Below are 23,341 nucleotides of genomic sequence, written 5' to 3' on the forward strand. Positions count from 1 at the left end.
TAAGAAAACAAAATTTTTCTAATAATTTTTGGGCTATCAGCTTTCTTATGGACTGGTCCGGCTGCACGTCTTACGCTCTCTTCTGCGTGACTTACGCTACTCCAACGCCCAAGGCAAAGCAACACTAATATCCAAAGATTATTATAAAATGTTGTTTTTTTATAAAACGCATTCATCTCCAGTACGCATTCATTCACATAAATAGCATAACTCATTATTTCCCTATGAACATAAATCATGGCTCTGATACCAAATCGGACACGACCGTTCATCATTTGAAATTAAACACAGATTATTGATATAATATTGAAATAGCAAGCATAATGATTAAAAGATACCTTTATTGATTAAGCAATCTTGAATACAATCGTGGCTGCTATATATATATATATATATATATATATATTATTTCATCACATGAACCAAACATAATTTTCATCTATAATATATTTCACCTCATGAAATCAAACATAATTCCGTCTATATGTTATTTCATCTCATTAAATCAAACAAAAATTATAGGTGTTCCATAAGGTGAATTATATATGTGTTCCGTAAGGTGAATCAAATACCATGTTCCATCAAGCACCATCATACACAAATTCATATTCAAACACAATCGAATCCCAAGATCTTCAACACAAACAAATTATACAAAAATACAAACTAAACTAAGCACAAATTTCATATGAACTAAATCAAGTGAAGACCGATCAGAAATCCTAACTCAAATTCAGAACTACCTTCATCCCATATCCGATTTCTTGATTCAGAGAACACCTTCTTTCTTGGTTCGAAGAACACCTCCATCCGAGATCCTATTTTGGGTTTGATTTTTTGGTTCAAAGAACACCTCCAACCACTTCTTTGTCATTCACGTTGCTGAGATCTTCGTCTCTTCGCCACTGGAGACCGTTGACAAACCCAGATCTGGAAAAAAATATTTAGGCAGGCCTACTAGGCCCATTAATATTTTTATAATGATTTAACTTTTATAATTAAAATTTACAAATAAAATTGAAAATTCTTAATATTTATCAATTCTTACTTAATTATGACTCATGATAATAACATTCTTTAAAAAATCTTAATTTTAAAAATATAATTACCTCAATTGATCAATTTCTTATTATCTTATTTAGTAATTTTCTTTGTCGATACTTCATATTTAGCGAAACAATTGTTATGTATTTACGTCAAATTTTAAGTTGGAAAAATTGTTATGTATTTTGAATTATTTTACATAACTTATGATTTTATATAAATTTTGTTTTCATAAAAATATAAAAAGATTTTTAAGTCCATTAACTCGTGGGCAAGCCTAGCCTGTTTATGGGGCGGGTATGAGTAAGATTTCAAGCCCGTAGAAACTGATTGGTTTTACCTTATTAGGCCCGTTGGACAAAAAAAAGTTAAGTCCGATCCAAATCCGCAAATGATGGACTCTACCTTGGATACATTGGTTTCACCTACAATTGTTACGATTTAGTTTAATTTGAATTTAATAAGATATATCCATTATACCCTTACAAATTGACACATTACCCTTATTTTTTGCTTTTTACAAATATGTTTTTTTCTTCAATGACCTTTGATGTATTCTAATCAACATATTAGATTAGTCCTCCAGATCTTAACCCTTTTATGGTTTTCATAAAATTTAACCTATATATATATATATAAATAATATATAACCAGAACATCACAAAAAATGAAAATCATATCATCTCATAATGAAATCAATATTGTTTCATATCAATCATATCTTTCTATATCGCCAATTTTGAAATCATATCCACCCATATCAAAACGAAAGCATGGTTACCTATCAATTAAATCGTTGCTTCTATGTGACAATTTAAAAATTACTATCTAACGTAAAGCACAGAGTCGTTGATCATAAGGTTTTTGATGTCTTGGATGAAAAGATCCAAAAATATTGAAATTTTTGGGGTTTGTAACCATGTTGAGTATATTGTTACCAATCAATAAATCTACACAAAATGTACATAGGATAACATGAAAAAATGTTCAATGATTTCTAATTACTGAAATTTCATTTAAACAAAGTAGCAACAATATTGTCAAGAAACCATTTGTGCCTTTTTGACTCTCCCTCTTTTAACACTTTTTGACAATTTAGAGTTCTACTTCGACTTGACTTGGTTTATTTCTCCTCAATATGTGTCGAAACCACGATCCTTTTTTCAAGGGATCTTTTAGAAGAGTAATTAAATGGGATCTCACACACATCATATAGTATTATAACAAAGGTTTCACTCTATGGACCTGACACTCGAGGACAACTCTATCCATCTAGCCATGTTGGAGAGGACGTGTTGAAGTCTTATAATAACTAGACTCAGATATAGAGTATTGTCAGAATCTCCCTTCTCTCTGATAATCTAGTAAAATTTCATATATTCTTGCAGAATTTGATATGTGAAAACTAGTAGTTTTCGAAGATCTAGTATTTCATGACTCACTTGTTGAATTATTTGCAAGTAAAGTAAAGTGGTATCCTCTTCATCATTTGAATAAGAGAGTTACAAGGCTCGTTTTGACCAGCTTTTTCAACCCTTTGATGTTTAGAAAAATCATTCTTTATATCCTTTTAACCCAAATTGACCAAATTATAGATATGAACGTCTCCAAAACCATATTGGCCTCAATTGAACTCTTTATGAACAAGGTAGGCTCGTAGGTGGGTCGGCTTCTATTCGACTAATAGAACATGCAATTCCCCCTTTGGCCTTAGGGCAAACACGAAATCAATTAACTACTTTTATAGAAAAAATGATTAACTTAAAGACAACAAAAACGGCCAAAAGACAAAAGCACTTGCAAGCAAGTTAAAATGAGTTGAAGTAGTCATACTGCCCTAGAACTACAATAAAGCAATAATTTTGTGTTATGTGCTGATGGATCGACTCGGTGAGTCAAAAATTGGTTCATACGGTTACATTGAATGCATTTGGTATGTAGTACAAAACGAAACAAAAAACTCAGCATCCCATATTTTGCACGACAATTAGGCTAGGACACTAGCAAGATAAAAATTCCCACCAAAATAGGTAAAAGAAAACCAAGGAGACAGACAAGATTGATAAATTACTAAACTACTAATGTCAAATTAAAACTTTCACGATTCTTTCACCTTTTTCTTTCTCTCTCTCCTCCATCCCATCCTCTTGCACTCTTTTAAGGAGGTAAAAACATCTAAAAACCGAAAAGTTAAATCATAAATGTTAAACGAAGGCCAAAAGTTACATCGCACAAGACTTGCAAGCTATCTACGTGATAAATCCCCATCTCACAATTCGCACGCCGACAGTTTCACAATTTAATTTTCCTTTCCATTACGAGTTTAGATGAACATAAGATATATCTAAACAGGAAACTACAAAGATTGAATAACTGTTAGCCATCATATGACAAAGTTAGCAAAAACCCAATGATTCACAAAACATTCTCTATTTCTACTTGGCTGAAGTTCTCGCTAGGCGCTATCACGTCATTTGACCAATATAAGATGCTTCCATTCGATGTTTACAATCCACACCCAACCTCTTCGTCTTGAAAACCAATACTATACCAAACAAACGAGCACAACATATTCCAACCGCAGGTGGGGTCTTGGGGGTATGACCTGACCTCTACCTGAATAAGTAGAACGACTGTTTATGTGAAAACCCCCTACCAGTGAAAAGCATGTGAAAGGAAGAAATACCTATATACTAAAATTGAAAAGCTAGATACAAGTAAATGATAGCAATACAAAACAATCACCCGCAAAGTGTACAAGTCGATAGTTCGACAATCACTTTTTACAAATACTAGTTTCTTCTGCCCCTTGATGTTGTTTTATCTCGTCCCTGTACATTACTTTTTAAGCCAATCAATTTAATTTCGTTGTTATATTCAATATATATATATATATATATATATATTTCTAAGTAATTTTGTATGTTAAAAATCCAAAAGACTGCCCACCACCCCCACTCAAAAGCTTATTTAGGGACCTGAGTCTTGGAACATCACTTCCTTCGAAACAAACAAAATCGCAACAGTTTGCAAACCTTAAGATAAAGCAAATTGTGCTTTCAGCATAATCTACATCAACTAGTTTTTTAATCCTAACTTCACAAAGAAAAAGGAAGACCCCATCTTACCTTTCACTAGGGAGTCAACCCACTTTCCTGAATATTTACAAGCTGTCAACCCTGCAAATTTTGCTCCAACTCTGCACAAAATGTTGGACAGATAGATATTAACATAGGATGCAATAACAGCAAATGAAGATGGCCATGACACTGAAACGCAACCCTGTACTTCTGGTGAGGTCCAATTAGTTTTTACATTCTTGAACTTTGGCATGAGTTTTTTAAGTTCTTGAAAAAAAGTTTTGACAACCATATCACTGGTTTCAGTAATGCAACGAGTCTATATCGTATCTTATTATAGAAAAGATGTGCCCTTGACCTCGAAAGTTGAATAGTTAAATGGAAGGAAAGGTAAAAAGAGGCTGACCTCCAACAAGAACACCTGAGCCCTGTGTTGCTGAAAAAACCCAAGCCCCGTGTACTGCTGCAAAAGCTCTGGCACTATACTTTACATTTCAAATATACATCATTTGAACCGGGCCCCCATCATCAACCAATAGGGCCAACACATACATCGGCTTTTTTTCAATGCAGCAACCTCGGAACCGACCCTCATTTCCATGATTCTAGTTGAGCCGAAGAGAAGAAAAGAAAAGAAAAACCCGTTATTTGACACTTTTTACAGGAGATTGTGACATATGTTCTGACACAATATCAGACTTTTTTTGTTTCATCTTTTCATTTGAGGCTTCCTTCTCTGCCTTCTTCTTCTCCGCCTCTAATAGCTTGGCATTTTCCTCATTTGCTTGATTGAACATTCTAACAAACTTCAGCAAAGTTGAAACAACTGAAATAAACCGGTCATATGGAGCAGAAGTCAAGTCCTCATAAAGGCATAAATCAATTTAAAAATTGCGAAAATCTGTTAAATTCCTTCAGCAAGAAATGTGTGCGTGTGTGTGTATCAAGCACATACACAAATTCTATGGAATCTCGGATTCATGTATCAAGCAACAACTTTAATGACTTGTGCAGGCTTCATGAGAAAATTGAAATATTTCTACTTTCTTTTGAAATGTACAGGGCTGTGTTTATATGCACAATTTGGTTCCTCCATAATAAGAAACTAATCTCTAAAAATTAGTTTATGCTGACCTAGTCCATAGTTGTGATCATAACTAAACCCCTCCTGTTCCAGTTGGGGCATATATATTTATAAGACCCAACTTGTTAGTGATCCCATCAAAACTTGGTGTGTACTATCCTCTGTTGTGTGGTTGGAACATACAGCATGCCTATCACTCCATTCTCTAGCTTTTCTTTGATGAATTGACGGTCAATTTCTAGATGTATAGTCCTGTCATGCGGGCTGGATTATTAGCAATGCTTATGATAGGGATCGGGATAAATTAGTTCAAGGGGATAAAATGTTAAAAGTTTATAAAAGGAGGGCTAAAAAGGGACAATCTGAAAGTGGCTAAGTCAGTTAGAGGAGAGAGGCTATATTGTCGGAAAGGAGGGAGCGTATGGGATAGTTTTTAGATTTCATTACGTCTTACGATTTTGGCTCTCGCTTTCTGCTGAGAGAAGGGAAGATTCCCTGGATTGTTAATTGTTCTTCTCTTTCGTTCCAATTTCAATCGAATAACCTCCTTTCCATAGTATTTTCTGTGTTAATTCCAATTGTTATTTCTATTCTCTATCATTGGTCCGACCTGCCTTGACCTGCCTCGATCATGGTTCAACCGTCAATGGAAACCCGTTCTCAATCAGCGCGTCTCGATCAACACGATGAACAGATTGCTAAAATTCAGTCTGATATCCTCGAAATCAAGGCATCAATGGATTCTGAACGAGTAGATGGAATTTCGTAAAATAATGCTTGGCTGGGTGAAACAGCAGGAGAAACAACCATTCTCACCTCCTGGCAATGCTTCTGGAATCGACAGGGTCACTCCACCACCAGCTACTCCGAGCGGTATGGATTTTATACCGCCAATGATGGGGAACGCAATTCGGCCAGGATCTGTTGAAGGATGGGCTGTGAAGAAGATCAAGTTGCCAGAATTTTCGGGTTTTGACCCACAAGGATGGATTCAAAAAGCCGAGTTGTATTTCGAAATCAATAACACTCCAATTGATTTACGTATACGACTGGCGCAATTGAGTATGACAGGGTTGTTGTCCATTGGTTCACCATTGTGAAGCAAGTATACGAATCAATTACCTGGGATCAATTAACCAACGAACTGTTGCATCGTTTTAGTGGTTTGGAAATTCACAATCCTTTTGAGATATTGGCAACCATCAAACAGGTATCCTCTATCCATGACTACATCGATGATTTTAAATATTTGCTCTCATTAGTTCCTCGGTTACCAGAGGAACAATCGTTGGGGTATTTTTTGGCTGGTTTGCGTGATGACGTCAAGCAGTGGGTCCGTTTACATCGTCCCAAATCATACCTCGAAGCTATGTATCTGGCGAAGGATGTGGAGGAGATGCTCCATCCTTCATCAGGAAGCAATTCTCAATTCCGCTTCAGGTATCATACAGGTCCTGGTCCGGGAATGAATTTTGAGGGTGGAAAGCGGGCTGCGTATGTGGGCCATTCGGAGTTAAAAGGACCTCAGGCTATATCTGCAACTACTAAACCACCAATTTCACAAGTTGATACAAAAAAATCCTTCCCTAATTATCGTTCTTCAGCTAGTGCTTCGACGGAATTTGCGAATCTGTTTAATCGAAATCGTGGGGCAGCCTTATACCAATTCCATGGTAGTTGTAGTTCCTCTAGTACTCGTCTGAGCCAAATTGCCTCACAGATTTCATTGGTATAGCCCAGAACCCTGCTTCAGCACTGCTACGAGCCATTGCATTTTGTTTTCTACTTTGCCAGGTCACTAGATTTGCCCATACAAATAAGCACTATTCACTTGTAGATCTTCAACCGATGACTGACCTGCTCAATCTGCATCAGTGGACACACGAAGCTTCTCTAGAGTAATCTGCTCCAAGAATAGTCCCCTCCAAGAGACCCGTCGAGATATCTTAGGATGCAGTAAGTTGCATTTAAAATGAACCTTATTAAGAGAGTACATATCTAGGCTGATTGAATTAACAACAGAAGAAATATTTGGCCTTGTATGAGACAAGTAGATCAACTTCTCAAGCCATCTTTGATGTGTCCTAATATCAACGTGGAATCACCTTCAATGTCACTAAGTTCTTAATTGGGTCTGCAAACATGACAGTGTAATTACAACCCATATCAGGAAGGAAATCCAGAACATATTATGTTGGCTTACCATGATTCCCTTCTTGATCTTGCAACTTCCATTCCATATCAATGATCCCAAGTCTCTAATATCAAATGCTCGGGCCAGATACCTTCCAAGTTGCCTACTACTTCATGATCATCCCCCATGACGATGATGTCATCCACATACACGAGTAAAAGAGTCATCTTCCCATCTTTCTTCCTATTAAAGAATAAGGTGTGATCAATCTAACCTCGGGATTATCCTTGTTTCACTTATCTCTTTTGTACTCCACCACCATTCCTTCTTATTCAACCACCAAGAATTGTTCAAATAAAACCACAAGGGTTAGTGGCGTAGTGGTTGAGGCCCTAGGGGATGGGTGGAATATCCCATCTGCCAAGGGTTCGATTCCAAGCGTACACAACAATTGTGGCCACTGAGTTTATCATGACTTATATCTTGCATTCACAAGTTGCTGGGATTAGTCAAGGCATAGCCTAAGGCACCCTTCCCAAAAAAAATTGCTCATGTAAGGAACCTTCCCCCGTTAGCTTGAACTGATGAAGCATTAGTCTTTTTAATTCTCCCACATCCTAATGGGTCTCCTCTTATTTTCCCACTAAAACCACAATAAGGTGTCACCCTCGAATGAAATGACAAGACTTCCAGTTTCTTTCTTCATTGTTGAGTTTAATAAGGACAAAATACATTTCAGTCTTCAATATCCACCCGCCTGCATCTGTACCGTCAGATACACATAACTCCTGCTTCCTTTCCCTGATTGCAAAGAAGTGTCATGCCTCGTTGCTTCTGTCTCCATGATCATTCATACCCAGCGGCGGTTCGATGTAATCATCTCAGTCCACTCCTCCAGTCACGTTCGTTCTCCCCGGGGCTGACCCTCACAGTTAGGAGGCCCTTTGCAAGGAACTAAAGGTGGACCTTTAACTTTTTAAATTATACTATTTTTACCACATTCCAACATCTATTTGATAATAAATCGATTGATGGGTCCTCATTGACCTGGAACAAATTGTTCATCTTTTCTAGTTGAAGACATCACATTTTATATAGAATCAATCAATCATTATGGAAAATTTCAAAAACACATATCAAACAAAACGTTTTCTACAAATTTGTCGTCGTTAAAAAACACTATCAAAAATTTATGAAGTTCCAAAGAACATATAAAAAAGGTCAACAAAAATTTAAAAGAAAATCTAAATTCCATTAAATAATCAAAGGAACTTACAGAAAGTAAATAGTAAAAATAGAAAACAGAAAAGAATTGTCGCTTTTTGGTTTAGAGGATAAATTATAAAAAGAAGTTATTAGAAACAATTATATAATTTAGTCATCAGACTATTAAAGAATAAGAAAACAAAAAATAATCAAAAAAATGCATATACTTAAGTCCCTTTAATAAACCCAAGTTAAAAATTAAAACCCCAAATTAAAATCAGAACATATAAGAAGATTTGCCTAAGGAATTTGAACCCAGGTCGAATGGCCCTTCCCCGGGATTTCTAAACCCCTTCCTCGGGATTTCTAAACCCCTTCCCCACTCCATTACATATTAACTTGTTTTATTTAATGTACTAATTAATTTATATACTAATTTTATTTTAAATAAAAAATTTTGAAAAAATCGGAGCCCCTGGCGATCAGAGGCCTTGTGCGGCGGCACCACCGGCACACCACCAGGGCCGGCCCGGATCTCCTCAATGTGTCTTCCTGCAACTGGAACATCGTTCCCTTTGCTTCATCACCTTTTTCATATCCTCTTTCATCGAATTAACCTCCAATTGAACAATTCCCAAGCTTCCTTCCATCTCATTCACCCTTGACCCTACTAGCAGAGTAATGTTTGCGCCCTAAACCGGGCTCTGACTCCAATTTGATGCCAACCAAAAGAAAAGAACAGAAAAATCACAGCTTTAGAGAGGCTAGGAATCTCTACCCTCGACTTATTGAGAATGGAACTTTACAATCAATTCAAATCTCTCTCATCCACTAATGCTTCCTTATTTATCATCCCAAAGGAAGCTCCCTCAACAGCCCCTTAACCGACTTCCAACAACCTAATTCCTGAACTAACTTTGAGCCCACTACCAAACTTCTCTATTTACCTTATTCCCTTCCTCACCTGACTACTAGTCTGCCCTTCCCTCTTCTCTTCTTGCATACATTCCAGTAACTTTGGGTCTAACAGTAAACAGAAGTAACAACTTTATTTACGTTTAATTCCCAAACTAGGAGACTAGGCAAGACTAAAAAACTATATGTGATTCCCAAACTGGGAGACGAGACAAGACTAAAAGACTACATGTGATGTGAAGGTGTGAAGAAGAATATGAACTTAAATTTAAGAACAAACTCAAGAACAAGAGGATATAGCATAAACATGACATTACATGAACATCCAAATCCAACAAACATCAAACACTTGTTTATAACCACACTTATTTAAAATACTAAAGGAAACCAAGTTTTCCCTAATTCCTGGTACATGAACATCCTTAAGATTAAGGGTCTTCCCATAACTAAATTCTATGCGTCCACCACTTGTATCTTCTTTTTTCTTCTTTTTTGGTCAGGAAGTGATAAAGGAAAAATGAAGAAAAAAGAAGATACAAGTGGTGGAAGCATAGAAGACTCTACAAGATTGTAACCATCTAGATTTCTTAGAAGATTTAGTAATTACCTTACCAACCATATTACTCCGGGAGATTAAAAAAGTAAGGTTTCGCATATAGATGGCATATAAGAACGGATAGGATATAGCTATCAACATTTGAAAAATGATAATGTAATTACCTTGCTCATATGGGCAACGGGCTGGATCCTCGCCGAAGTAAAGAATTAAAGCATCCACATTTTTACCCTATAAAATGGCATGCCCTTGAAACAACGTTGAAGAAGCATAGGTGCCTTTGCTTATACATGTAAAATCCTTAAACCACCTATTGTATATCTAAAAGGAAAATATGAGACATACCACGATAGTATACAAAGAGGCCAAGGACCTTGCTTCACCTTCTGCCGAACGAAGGAAGTCCTTCAGAGCCTAGGCAATAAAACCAAAATATTCCAGTTAAGTACCAATACAAACAAATTTATTGAAGAAAATGTTACGCTACAGAATCTACCATTGCTTTTACCATTGTAATTCCAAAACTTCCTCTTACAAACTTAATATCTAATATGTAACTCAAGGCTTTTGAGCTTCATTCTCCAAAGTACAAACGGTTACTATAATAGCTAGACAAGCACCCTTGTCAAGCCGATATTCTTACCTTTCGGAAATTTTCAGACACGGGTCCATCATTTTCGGACAATGACAATTCCTGGACAACTTTCTCTAATCCTTTGCTAATAGCTTGCATTTCCTCTGCCAAGAATTTCAGTTGCATCTGGACAGAAATAATCAACTATAATCAAACATAGAATAAAACCAACATGACTTCCTTTCTAGAACATGTGAAAAATCCACCTAGATTACCTTTGATGCAGGTTCTAAACTGTCAAGATCCTTGGAAAAATCAAGGACTTCAGGTAGTTTGTCAGCAAGCACCTAGAGGCATCCAGCAGAGTCAGCATGAACAAAGGTCGAAACAAGTACAGTATTCTCCACATAATTAAATGAAAAGTTGAGTGGCCTAGTCAGCTTAATTGACATGAACCTAGAGGACCCCTAATGTTACGAGCATAGCATGCTAATTTGAAAGAAGACATGGCTTTGGCAACCGCAAGGTGAGGGTAAGGTGCAGAGTGGTCGACTGTTTGAACCTATGACTTCATTACTCAAATGAACAGCCCAGTCTGTATCTTCCAACCTATGACTTCATTACTCAAAGTCCAGATTTTCCAAGCTCAGGCATATAAAAAACAGAGCAGTACATGAAATATTCTCAGTTATGTTTTACCGGTGATACTGATCTCTAACAGGATCATATGAAATGCTTACTAGATCATTTTAATGGTGCATGCAGAAATTCAGTAGTACCAACTGCTCTATGAAATAGAGTAATTGGAGAGAGAACCAACAATCTAAACCATGTTTCAACATCTCCACTATGTGAATACGAGTAACATATAGATATAAGATACCACCTATGCTCAAGCCAATCAGAATAGTCTTGGATATGGGAAAGAAAAAAGCTCTCCATGTTGGATTGCTAAATGCTCAAAAACCTTGAGCTCTTAGAAAGCAGGCCTAATAAAGCAAATGATGCTGGATAATAATGTACTATACACAAATACAAGGACAGAGCATCCTATCAAGTAAAAGTTTGTCAACTCTTCCCTATTTTGGACCATAGTTTTTCCCATTTTATCTATAAAGTGAATGAGAACTGTAACCATCATGCTCGCACTTTCATTGCAAAACCACCATTGTATTTGCTAAAATTCATAAGGAAAAGAAATTGAAAACCACATGGTTTTCCCAATTTTGCAATTTCTTTCAAATATCCAGGATCTAATTTTTTAACTCAACCTGAACTTGACATTTCTCCAACTATCGTACTTGGCTTTTCAATTGTTGAACAACCATCATACTTTCAGATATGCAAAAAAAAATGACTGCATTTTTTACCCAAAGAAGAAACCACCTCATTGATATTAATACCATCAATAGACTTCATGTATATGATATCAAAAATTCACAACAGCAATACTTGTAGATATGATATATCTCATACAACTTTTTGACACACATAGGTATGAAGGATGAAAATGTTGGATATACAAACATATCAGATAGATTCTTCCTTTTCTTATTTCTTATGCATTTATTTATTTGATAAGTCCATAGAGGTACACTTCCGCCAAATTTATACCCAATCTTAACTTAAAAAATACACCCTCGGTGCCAAAATAAATACATCGCTTGATTTGACACATAGCTCAACGAGACAACTTGACTATTGGTCAAATATCTAAAATGTTGCTTGGACAAATGGAAAAAAAAAAAACTTGTGGGCAATGTTAATGATAACAATATAGTGATTACTAATTGAAAGAAAATGAATTTGGATTAATAATTTACCCAAGAAGAAACGTGGCCTTTTCTAGGACAACCAAAAAGCAAACCATTGCACTTAGTTTAGATGGATGGAGTAGTTATTTTGAAGAAAATGATTCCAAAGAAGAAATTAAGCAAAAGTCACATGTGATTCAAGTACCATGGACATGTGATGAGAAACATCTGTTAACAAACTAAAGCATTTCGGTACATTTACGATATAACTGCTAATTAGATCGTAATAAACGTTGAGTTTCTGTTCATCTTCATGCACTCGTGCCAAATACAATATTCTTTTGCATTTTCTAAATATATATTGGGTGTTCAATAATTGAAAACCAATAACAATGGTTGAAAATGTAAGGTTAGAAGTGCCCAGGTACAAGTTGCATTAAAAAAATTAACCTTGATCAGACTTTGGACAAAACAGCAAGATCGGGAAAACTATAGTTTTTTTTTTGCTTCTTAGCAAGTATGATGGTTGTTTTACAAGGAAAGGGCAAGTACAATTATTAAAGTTCTTATTCACTCAACCTGGCATTGGTAAGACACACAGATCTGAAAAAACAAATATAACGAATAAAAATTTGGATACAAGAAAATGAAAATCTCCAGTTCAGAAAACGGAAAACTGATTTCAACTTGTTCCAAGCCTCAACCAAACAAATTTCCTCAGTTATATGGCTAAAGCCCTAAAGGAGCGTCCACATGAGATGCATTTAAGACCTGTCTACCATTTTGTCTCACTCTCACCATATTCTATAACAGTACCTTCACATGAATTATTTCTTGCCATCATACCAAGAAGTTCACACCACCTAGTTTTCAACAGCACATCAGTTTCTCTTGGCCTAATAAGGAGATTGCAGCTAGCCTGTTTACCGGATCATTTTATTGTACATACTTAGAGACTCAAACTACCTTCATTAGGCTTTCATGCTCCTGTCTTAGCATTATCATTCTTTCAGCTGCACATTCGATGTGCATGTTCTCATTGAGCCAAGTTATACCATAGTCTGCCTACAAGTTGTGTGCAATGGTCCTTCAGAATACCTGATCCACATCGTCCAAAAACCATCTAATCTCTACTTGCATCTACCACCAAGTCAAAAGTTGCTATGTCACCCATGGATGAATGGTTTCACCAGATACCATGACTGTATTTAACATACACATGAGTGTCACTAAAGTGGGTGTGGCTCTTCCCTATGATACTATACATACACCTTCCTGATGTCTTACGCAGTCCTTGTTTGGGTTAGCATTTGTAGTGAACCGCATATCACTAGCAGATGAAAAGTTTTCATCATATAACTTCTTAATCTACAAGATCAAAACATCCCCGTTAGCCTTCTCACTCTTTCAATGTTTTTGGCTCACCTTTTTTGTTGAACAATTAACATACATTTCCAGATAAGCTGGTTAACTATACATAAAGTTACTTATAAAATGAAAAAAGAGATTCACTAGTGGAAGATCGTTCAACAAGTTGAAAGGTAATCATCCCAAGGAAGCAATGTTACACATACACCTAATAAGTGGCATTCAAGAAGCATCTACTTCGTGAAGAGAGAGAAAAACATGAAATACATACACATAAAAATTAAAGAAAACATGATGCATTCATACAAACAATAGATGGCACCAACTTTATGTTATAGCCAAAAAAAGATCAACATTACTATAATTGTCATGACCACCCGAACTCTGTCCCAGGTATTCACAGAACGTGAGAAGCAGATGATTAATCATCTGCTTCCGGAAGAAATAGCTTAAGACAAGAATATACTTGAAACTAAAACTGGAGAACAATCCTTTGATTTAAAGGAAAAGAAATGAATACCTTACAAAGATAATGCATGAGAGTCATTCTATTGTTCTTTGCACGTGTCTCTGTAAGTTTCAGAAGGCTATCCAACCTGAACCCAACAGCAGAACCTATAACAAGACCAAGTTCATTTTTCTGGAAGTCCAAAAACAAAGACCTTAGGTACTTACAACCACAATAATAGCCAAACTTGAGCATCAAAGAGGATTAGTTAGACTGACTAGAAACAAATATATGTTACCAACTTAATAAACATAGATCACCTAGTTGTCTTAACCATGCTACTGAATTTTGCCCATAGAACAAGTCATATTAAATAATCGTCATCTACACTAAATGCAGTTGCTAGGGTTAAAGACACTTACATAATCATTATCATCTCCAGAGCTTAATATTGTTTTGTGAAGTCAATCATATATCAAAAGGCAAGCTTCAATGGCAGTGACAGACAAAACTATAAACAAGATTCAGACACATGATAGAACTGCATGACAGTGTTCAGGGTTTGAAGTTATAATTGCCAAACATTAATAGGCATCTTGGCTGCTTCATTAATTCTGTGATGCAAAAGAGCCAAAATAAGAAGGGAATTTCATATCAAATTCATTTGACAAGTACATTCAAGAAACAGGGGAAAACCCCCAGATCTCATAAATTATTAGGCAATCCTCTTATAATAACATAATAACAATAATATTTAATTAATAAAAGCTGAAAATGACTGTTGGTTACCACTCTGTACACAATGGTGAAAGATCCAACAAACTTAACAACTCAGCTAATAACTCACCCCTTGCAGTGCCCTGGTTCAAGGCATTTCCCAGAGAAAGAATTGTTTGCATAATTCTCTTCAATTTGCCAGAACTCCTGGTCTGATAGAAGCACCATCAACATACACGAGACATAAGTTTCAATGAATAATATTGTCACTAATTAACTGCAGAGTCGACGTAACAGGAAGATAACTTGCCTGTTCTACTGCCGAGTTTACAATGTTTAGGCTCTTCCTAAGATCAGAAACCTAAATGGCAACAAAACTTGAGCGTTAAATCCAAATCCAGACCTATAACAAGCAGATAATGCATGACATAATATCATCTGACCTGTGCATTGAACTGTAACTTAAAAGAGAAAACTCTGAGCTTAGACTCTGTACGTGGAACTTTCATTAGCTCCAAGAAGAACTGTTGCAAATAATACAAAATGCAATCAAATTGATTCAGATCGTGACATATTTCAAACTCAACTTGTCCCAGCCCCATTGTCATACTAAAGTAACAAGCAGAATTGTATTACAAACCTGTTCACATTTTCCCAATTTATCCTTCTCTCCTTTGTAACCCTAAGCACAGAAACTGTTACTATGAATAAAAGTTCTCAGTGCATCATTCTACATGAAAGGGACCATAAACATCTAAAGGAAAAACAAAATAAGAGATACAAAAAATAAGAGATACAAACTAAACATGATCTGGGCCATGCGTAACCTAGCTGCAAAATAGCATAAACTTGAAGAAAGATCTTACTTTTGGAGTTAATCGTTAAAATTTTAATATTTTAATTGCTGCAACTTAAATCTTGATGCACATAAACCATTTAACATTCTTATGTTCACCAACATGTTTTCATGGGCGTGACAAATCAAAAGGACCCCGCTTCCTCACTCATGGCAGGAGTCGCATGCTATTCTCAGAACATAATTTCCACACTTCAGTCATTTAGTTAATTATAGAAACTTTAAGGTTGAAATTTTCATATTCTTGAAACAAGTAAGAACTAGAAGTGTTTAAAGCTTCCTTGATAACAGATCATGTGCAATGCACTAGCATCTTCCTGTAAGTTTTTTAGCCGTTCTTTAGCAATTGAATGAACATCGCAACAGCATCAAGCATCAAACACTAATTTCAACAAACATCACTCGAAAATCAGTGTTTCGACTTCCATTTAACCTTTTAAACAACCCAACTAGCATTTTACCTTTAGCGTCTCCAATTCCTCCTTTGTCGGACAAAACTTTATGAGATTGTCCACTTGATCCGCATCCATGGCTGAGTCTTCTAAAGCAAGGACATGATCCTGTCAATTTCAGAAACAAAGGACTATCAGAAGACCATTAGACAACTAAATTACAAATTATTAACACCTATACAGATTCTGAAGAATCTGCACATATCCATCCAGCCACTTTAGAATACATTGTGTCATAAATTCTATACCTAACATATAAATTCTAAAAACATTTATATACAGGGCCGTCCCTGGAGGAGGGCGGCACGGGCGCACGCCCAGGGCCCAAAAATATCAAGGGCCCAAATTTTTCTCTTAAAATATAACAGTAGTCTAAAAGAATGTAATAAATTAAAGAAATCCAAAAAATTGTAGCATATAATAAGAAGTAAAAAGAATTTAGTAGATAATAAGGGCTCAAAAATATATCAACTAATTATATTGGAGAAGAAAATAATGAAAAATTAATTGATCATTCATTATGTGCTATTGTTTATTGTCTCTCTAATTTTTTTTTTATCTACTAGATGTATTTAGTAATGTCCCTTATACATGTCAAAAAAGAAGGAAAATATAATTTAGATATTTTCATCAATTCTTTGACTTATGTATCTTTCATTGAGAATCCACCACAACACAAGATTCTATTTAAGTGCTCAAACAATCATTTGTTGAGCTTGCATATTATATGTTTAATTTATTATTTATTCTTATTGGATCTCATTGGATCATCTTTTCTTTCATATTCTTATTGATCCTCATTTGTCTATTTGTCTAGAAAACCTTGATAATCTTCTTTATTATTGATCTCTCATTGACCTTCAATATTACTTCATTCACACGAATTCTCTTTTTGTATCAAAATAACACATATTTCTTGTTATGAACTAAAAAAATTACTTTTTAAAAATTTATCAACTATAGTTTCTATACTCTTGGTTTCAAATTACCTACTAAGACAAACGTAAATAAAAATAAATAAGATTTTTTTCCTTAGTAAATTATTAACATTTCTTGTACTCAATTTTATACTAATGAAAAACATGTATTGAATTTTTTCGTACTTAATGAGGGTCACTACAAGAAAAGTGAGCTTCGGCGATGTGCCTTTTAGCGATGACATGTTTCCGCCACCAGTTATAGCAACAATATGTTGTTATATACTCTTTCTGATGATAAATGGACTTTTAGCGACAACAAAATTCATTGCTAAAAGCCTTGTTTCTTGTAGTGGACCCTGTTTTTACGTTTGCCCAGGGCCTTTAAAATGTCAGGAACGGGCCTGTTTATATACATATATACACGGTCTTGCATATAGATTGGAGAAGCACCACCTTGCTAACCAGCATAAACTACCTCCTTTTACAAAACAAAAGCATGTTACTTAAAAAGAAACAAGGGTTTGCTTGGGACATGATGATATGCAGCATCTTGCAGCATGCAGAACTGATTAACTAGAATGATTATGCAAATAATATGGTGATGTCATTGAGGCAGTGGACAATTTTTGAAGAAGGATCTCTTAAGTGGATCTACACACTTGTGGAAATTCAAAACTAAAAATAACCATGTGTTATCATCTTATAGTCACAAATTACGGAAGTAATTGGCGAATGGTTCTCTCCATCTTTCCCTCTAACACACATTAATGTCTTCAGTTCTAAACCCATCTCCTAGGAATTTGAACCAATAACCTGCTGAATAAAATTATGAGCCAAAGACCTACTATTCTCAACACATTGATGGCTTTGATTCTTGACCCGCATCACCCATCCAGGCATATTGAAATTTAGTACTTCAGAATATCTCAAGTTTATTGTAGATCAAAGGGCTCCTCTTTTTCATCAACCTCGAACGAGACTACAACTTGCTGAAAGTGATGCAACATTAAACATTCCTCCCCTTGGCTGAATTTTTGTTTACAACTTCCTTTTGTTCTCACAAGGTTCTGCTAAATGGATTCCTATGGTTTCCACTTCATGAAAACGTAACTATTTGTTCCAAAGAAAGATTGTGAAGATAAAATGGAACTCTCCATCAGTTCACAAATATACCTATGTTTGTGCATGTATTACTTGTTCCAGCTTGGCAATTATCATTTTTTTGAATCAATTTACTAATATGAGGATTTTCACTAGGCTAATAAACAAGAATTCAATATGCAGGTACAAGAGGGTGTATGTGTGTCTTCAAAGATGTAAATTGGGGTTAGCACAGACAAATGGATATAACGTGACCAACTTCGGATTGCTTTTGTTAGGCTGACCACTTGCCAGTTCTTTGTGTATTTGTAGTTAGAACACCAATAATATAACTAAAAGATAAATAGTTGGCCTTACCATCAATTCATTCAATGGTATTTTGACCTTTGAAAGCATGATTTCACAGTTATATGCCCTCCTGTGATCAATCTGCAAGAAATGCAAATAAATTAATTTATGTACAAACAATTTCAAGCTCATTCCATTCGCAGCTCCATCTCGACCCAAAATCCCAAAGAACTATGCTTCTAATAGACAACAAGAATGTTAACAATCAACTTTATTGAGATCACAGATAAGTCTGATTAAGCAGTTCCACAAAGAAGCAGATGAAAAGCGATTTGTCAACCTCAACCAGTAGAATAGTCAGGAATGCATTAAAAATTTTAATTATTCATGAATATGATGAAGGTGTGATGATATTTTACCAGTTGTACTTTCTCAGGTTTATTAGCTACCGCTGCTTTAGATTTTGATTTTTCAGCCTCTGCTTTTGGGTTTGATGCTGAGAAGAGAGACTCAAGTTCTGATATATCAATCTCTGGCGCCCTAATGTGCATGAACCATAAGAAAAACGAGAAAATCAAGAAATGCTTAGTGGAAGACATCATCCTCTTTCAAGAGAGAGAAACTTACTTTGCAGCTTCACCAGATTTTGGTGTCTCGGCCCACAAGCTTCCTTGTACTGCTCGTGTTAGCTTTAACCAATGCAAAGGCTTCAGCTTCGTGGATTGTTGATTTTTCGAATTACCTATCCTTGACAAACTACGGCCCTTGACTAAAGGTGGTGGAGGAGAAGGAACTCCAGAAACATTGGCTGCTCTGGGTATAGATGGTGGTGGGGGCGGGATAACACCTGCCGCATTTCCATTAGCAGAAAACATTGGCGGAGGCGGAGGCGGCGGTGGTGGACCTGAAGAAATCTGTGATGCAGTGTCAAGATGCAGGGATGAGGAATTAGGAGCTGGGGGAGGTGGTAGTGGTGGTGAGGGAACTGGTGATGCAACTCTTTTATCCCTTACAGGAGGAGGTGGAGGAGGAGGTGGGGGTGGTGGAGAGGGATCAGCTCTCGTAACAGGCCTGTCTTTCACAGATGCTGTTGGTGCTGCTGAAGTTGTTTCAGTTCTAACAGCTTGATCCTCTCTAAAAGATGTTGAAGGAAGAAGAGGGGCTTGGGGAGGTCCGCTCCTGGTACGGTTGTCATTCACTAAAGATGAAGCTGGTGCAGATGGCTGGGGATGAGATGTGGTTTGAGAAGGTTCAAGTACGGTACCTCTTTTGTCCTTCAAAGGAGGAGTTTGAGGGTCCGTTGGAGGAGAAGTTAAGGATTGAGAAGGCTCAACCTTAGCATCTGTTTTGTCCTTTTTTAATGGGCTAGGATGGAGGATGGAGGGGGGGAATGGAGACCCAGTTACATTACATGTTGAAGGAGATCGTGCAGGTTCAAGTACAGAACCTCTTTTCTCCTTCAAAGGAGGAGTCGTAGTAGAAGGCCGAAGTTGAGAAGGGTCAACCTTAGTATCCTCGGTGTCCTTTAATGATGGGCTAGGTTTAACCTTAACATCTGTAACTTCCTGGGATGGTTGACTAGAAGGAAGAGATGGTGGACTTGAAGCGCTTGGACGTGGTGAAGTAGGAGTTGGCATAGGAGGTTTAGTTCCAGACACTAGTGAAGAAGCTGATTTTTGGTCAGTTGCGACAAGGGGAGATGATGAAGGTTCTTGGTGCAAAGCAGATGTCTTCTCAACTGGAAGTGAAGGTGACAGTGGTGGTGATGACAGTGATTCTGGTGGAAGTGGTGGTACTAGCTTCTGTTTTTCCACATCACGTCTTTGGCCATCAACCTTAAGACCACCAGCATCAGGAGATGAGGGTTCCTCCATAACCATATATGAGGTGCTCTTTGGCTTATTTTTGAATGATGTGGTGCTTTCTTTATCCTGGTATGCATCAGGAGTCTGCGAATGAAGTAAATTTCTAGCTTCAACAGACCGTCGAGAACCGGTCTCCACTTTTTCTTGAACAATATCAGACGCAGCTAACTGATGGAGAACATTTAGCGCAATATCACTTTTAGGAGCTAGCCAATCCACACTGCTAAACATCTCTTGAACTTTAGCAAATGCTTCTATAGGGAGACCCTCTTCCTCAAAACAAGCCAAATCTACTGGAATTGTAGAAGCTGCAGCGTCCATGTCGGAGAAAAGAAGCTTCATCCAAAGATATTTGTTACATATACATATGGGGAATGTAAATGAACACATACATATGTGTAGGTATAACAAACATGAAGGCTTCCTTGGGGAGGTATAGTGCAAAAAATTATGTCTATGGGCTGAAGCAATGTCATGAAACATACCTCAGCCCTGAAGTCCTCGAGAAATAGTTCCTTAGCATCCCATAGTATGTCGATTTCATCACGATTGAGCATCAAAATATTTGACCTGATAAATGCTGTGTTGAACACAGCACGATACATCACCTTTTCATGATCCAGATCATCATGTAAGCTGATACACTCCAGCACAATGTCACCTTGAACATGACAATTGATATCAATTTTAACCAGTTCAGATTCTGCCTGCAACATGTAGTAAGAGGTAACAACAAATGAAGATTCCAAAGGTAAGCATTGATTTTGCATAAAAGCAAGAAATAGTTTCTTTCAGCTTAAAATTAAAAAGAACAAAGACTGGCCAAATACATGTACGAGGCATTCAGAGTAACATGTCGCAAGATGAGACATCAAAATGATTGAAATTATGCTAAGCCCATTTAGAAATAGGCTGTAGGCTACATAATCAATTTCTTCACATTATTTTCTTTTAAATATATAGAAGTAAATGCTTTAGAGTTTTTAAGGAGTGTTCCATTAGCAACTTGACATAATTTCAAAATATGAAACAGCGTTGATAGATGGAGAATTAGCATAAACACACAGACCTCCTCAAACCCCACAGTGCAGTGGCCTCGTCCTCACATATTGGTGGACATTCTGGTCAGGTTTTTTTAAAGACGTTATGGTCATGACGTTGAACTACCGACACATGCATGTCAGATTGTATTAGTTCACAATACGCAATTCCTCACATCATGTTTTTAATATGAGTTGTTTGTTCTTCAACTTTTACCAAAACAACATGATGTTACAACTTCGGCCTAAAGTGCAACAATCAAAATTGACAAACAGCACTATTGCATGGAAGCTGATAACGGGTAGTGTAACACCCTAGTTTCATATTTGTTAATTACAATGTTTTAAGCCTTAAATACAAATATTATGAGGAATTTAAGTACTCTAATAACGTGCCAGCAGCTGTACCATCTATTAAATTATCATATATTCAAGGCAAGTAGCTTACAAGGCAAAGCATGAGAAATCAAACCTGAAGTGATGAGTAGTAAGTGTTAAAAGTATGTGTTCGCAAGCTATTTGATGACTAAGCAAGTCTACTAAGCATAGCAAGGCAAGCTAGTTATGAGTTGTCAAGGCTAGAAGCATGTGTTGGCAAAATTCATGATGACAAGCAAGAGCTAGAAGCATGACGAAAAAGCTAGAAGCATGATGTTTCAAGATTCCTTTATATTAAGCATGAGGTGCCAAGATTCTCTTATCCTCAAAGATGAGGTGTTAAACTCTCATAAGAGAGTACAATTTTGGGAGCAAGAAGAACAAGTAGCTAATCGAATTCAGGGTTGAAGTGTTACTATTAGTTCCATACCAGAAATAAGAAATCTCTCTCCTTATACATAATCAAGCTTGAAGAAAGGAATTGGGAAAAGCTAGGCATAATCAAGGTGAATACTTATGAGATTTATGAGGTACATACATGATATATAAAGGTATTTTATGCATTACACGATACTTTGGCATCTTTCCCTTACATGAAAAAGTTATGCATATTCAAGATATGCTTACAAGTACGTGTTTTACACACAAGGCATGAAAGTGTTTACATGTTATGATAAAGTATGTGTTAGACAAAGCATGAAAGCTTTTACATGATATGTATGACCACAGATATCCAACGTATAGGATATTACAAGAAGGGACGTCTTGCAAACGGACCCAAGGGTCTGCAAACCTCAAGAAGTATGCACACTTACATGTTTAAACTTTCAGGTCTTGTGTAACACATACTTATCATAACATGTAAACACTTTCATGCCTTGTGTGTAAAAGGTATACTTGTAAGCATATCTTGAATATGCATAACATTTTCATGTAAGGCAAACATGCCAAGGTATCGTGTAATGCATAAAATACCTTTATATATCATGTATGTACCTCATAAATCTCAAAAGTACTCATCTTGATTATGCCTAGCTTTTCCCTTAATTCCTTTCTTCTCTGTTATATCGTGATATATCGGCGATATATCGGTCTCTAGAAAAATATCGTTGGTGAAATATCGGTCAAAATATGGGTTCCGATAATATCGCCGATATTTACCGATATTTTGATGGAAAAATCGGTCCGATATACCAATTTTCTATAAGGCAAATGTTTGGGTTTTTTTTATTACATGTTGGGCTTAGTTTTTTGGACCTCTTTATTTGGTCAACCAGTCAACACATATATTAGGTCTCACGCTTCTTCTCTTCTCAGTTCTTTCACAGTTCACGTTTCTTCTCTTTTTGGTCCTATTTTGTTTTGTGAGACTTGTTTATGTGATGTTTTAATTTTGAAACTATATTTCTAAACTCTAATTAATGCATATGATATGTTTATGGATGCATACATAATATATATATATATATATATAATTCTAAGAAATATTATATTAATCGCTATTTTGGACCGATATAACCGAAATATCGAATATCGGTCCTAACCGATATTTTGTATTTTG

The 23,341-nt window shown here is 36.2% G+C and overlaps 1 protein-coding gene across 17 annotated transcripts in view; it reads right to left on the bottom strand.

Annotated features, from left to right (window-relative positions):
• Positions 1-2,079: 2,079 nt before the first annotated feature.
• Positions 2,080-23,341, bottom strand: part of LOC112516553 (formin-like protein 13) — a 24,131-nt gene continuing 2,869 nt past the window's right edge. For 6 of the 17 annotated variants that reach the window (XM_025123656.1, XM_025123648.1, XM_025123652.1 and 3 more), the window contains 17 exons: positions 20,848-21,069; positions 19,125-20,698; positions 18,917-19,037; positions 18,567-18,638; positions 16,198-16,296; positions 15,521-15,562; positions 15,324-15,404; positions 15,191-15,241; positions 15,011-15,092; positions 14,236-14,330; positions 10,869-10,940; positions 10,663-10,779; positions 10,365-10,433; positions 10,184-10,250; positions 4,824-4,950; positions 4,531-4,729; positions 4,049-4,243 (listed from right to left, as the gene is read on the bottom strand). In XM_025123656.1, the coding sequence (XP_024979424.1) occupies positions 4,630-4,729; positions 4,824-4,950; positions 10,184-10,250; positions 10,365-10,433; positions 10,663-10,779; positions 10,869-10,940; positions 14,236-14,330; positions 15,011-15,092; positions 15,191-15,241; positions 15,324-15,404; positions 15,521-15,562; positions 16,198-16,296; positions 18,567-18,638; positions 18,917-19,037; positions 19,125-20,698; positions 20,848-21,069 (2,991 nt within the window). In that variant the 3' untranslated portion in view covers positions 4,049-4,243; positions 4,531-4,629. Of the gene's footprint in view, positions 3,220-3,669; positions 3,886-4,048; positions 4,244-4,530; positions 4,730-4,823; positions 4,951-10,183; positions 10,268-10,364; positions 10,434-10,662; positions 10,780-10,868; positions 10,941-14,193; positions 14,356-14,421; positions 14,778-15,010; positions 15,093-15,190; positions 15,242-15,323; positions 15,405-15,520; positions 15,576-16,197; positions 16,297-18,566; positions 18,639-18,916; positions 19,038-19,124; positions 20,699-20,847; positions 21,070-23,341 lie in introns of those variants that run through there. The other 11 variants (XM_025123649.1, XM_025123650.1, XM_025123657.1 and 8 more) reach the window with 11 other exon arrangements.

This window comes from Cynara cardunculus (genome assembly GCF_001531365.2).
Source record: "Cynara cardunculus var. scolymus isolate 2C chromosome LG 8, CcrdV1, whole genome shotgun sequence".
NCBI lineage: Eukaryota > Viridiplantae > Streptophyta > Magnoliopsida > Asterales > Asteraceae > Cynara > Cynara cardunculus.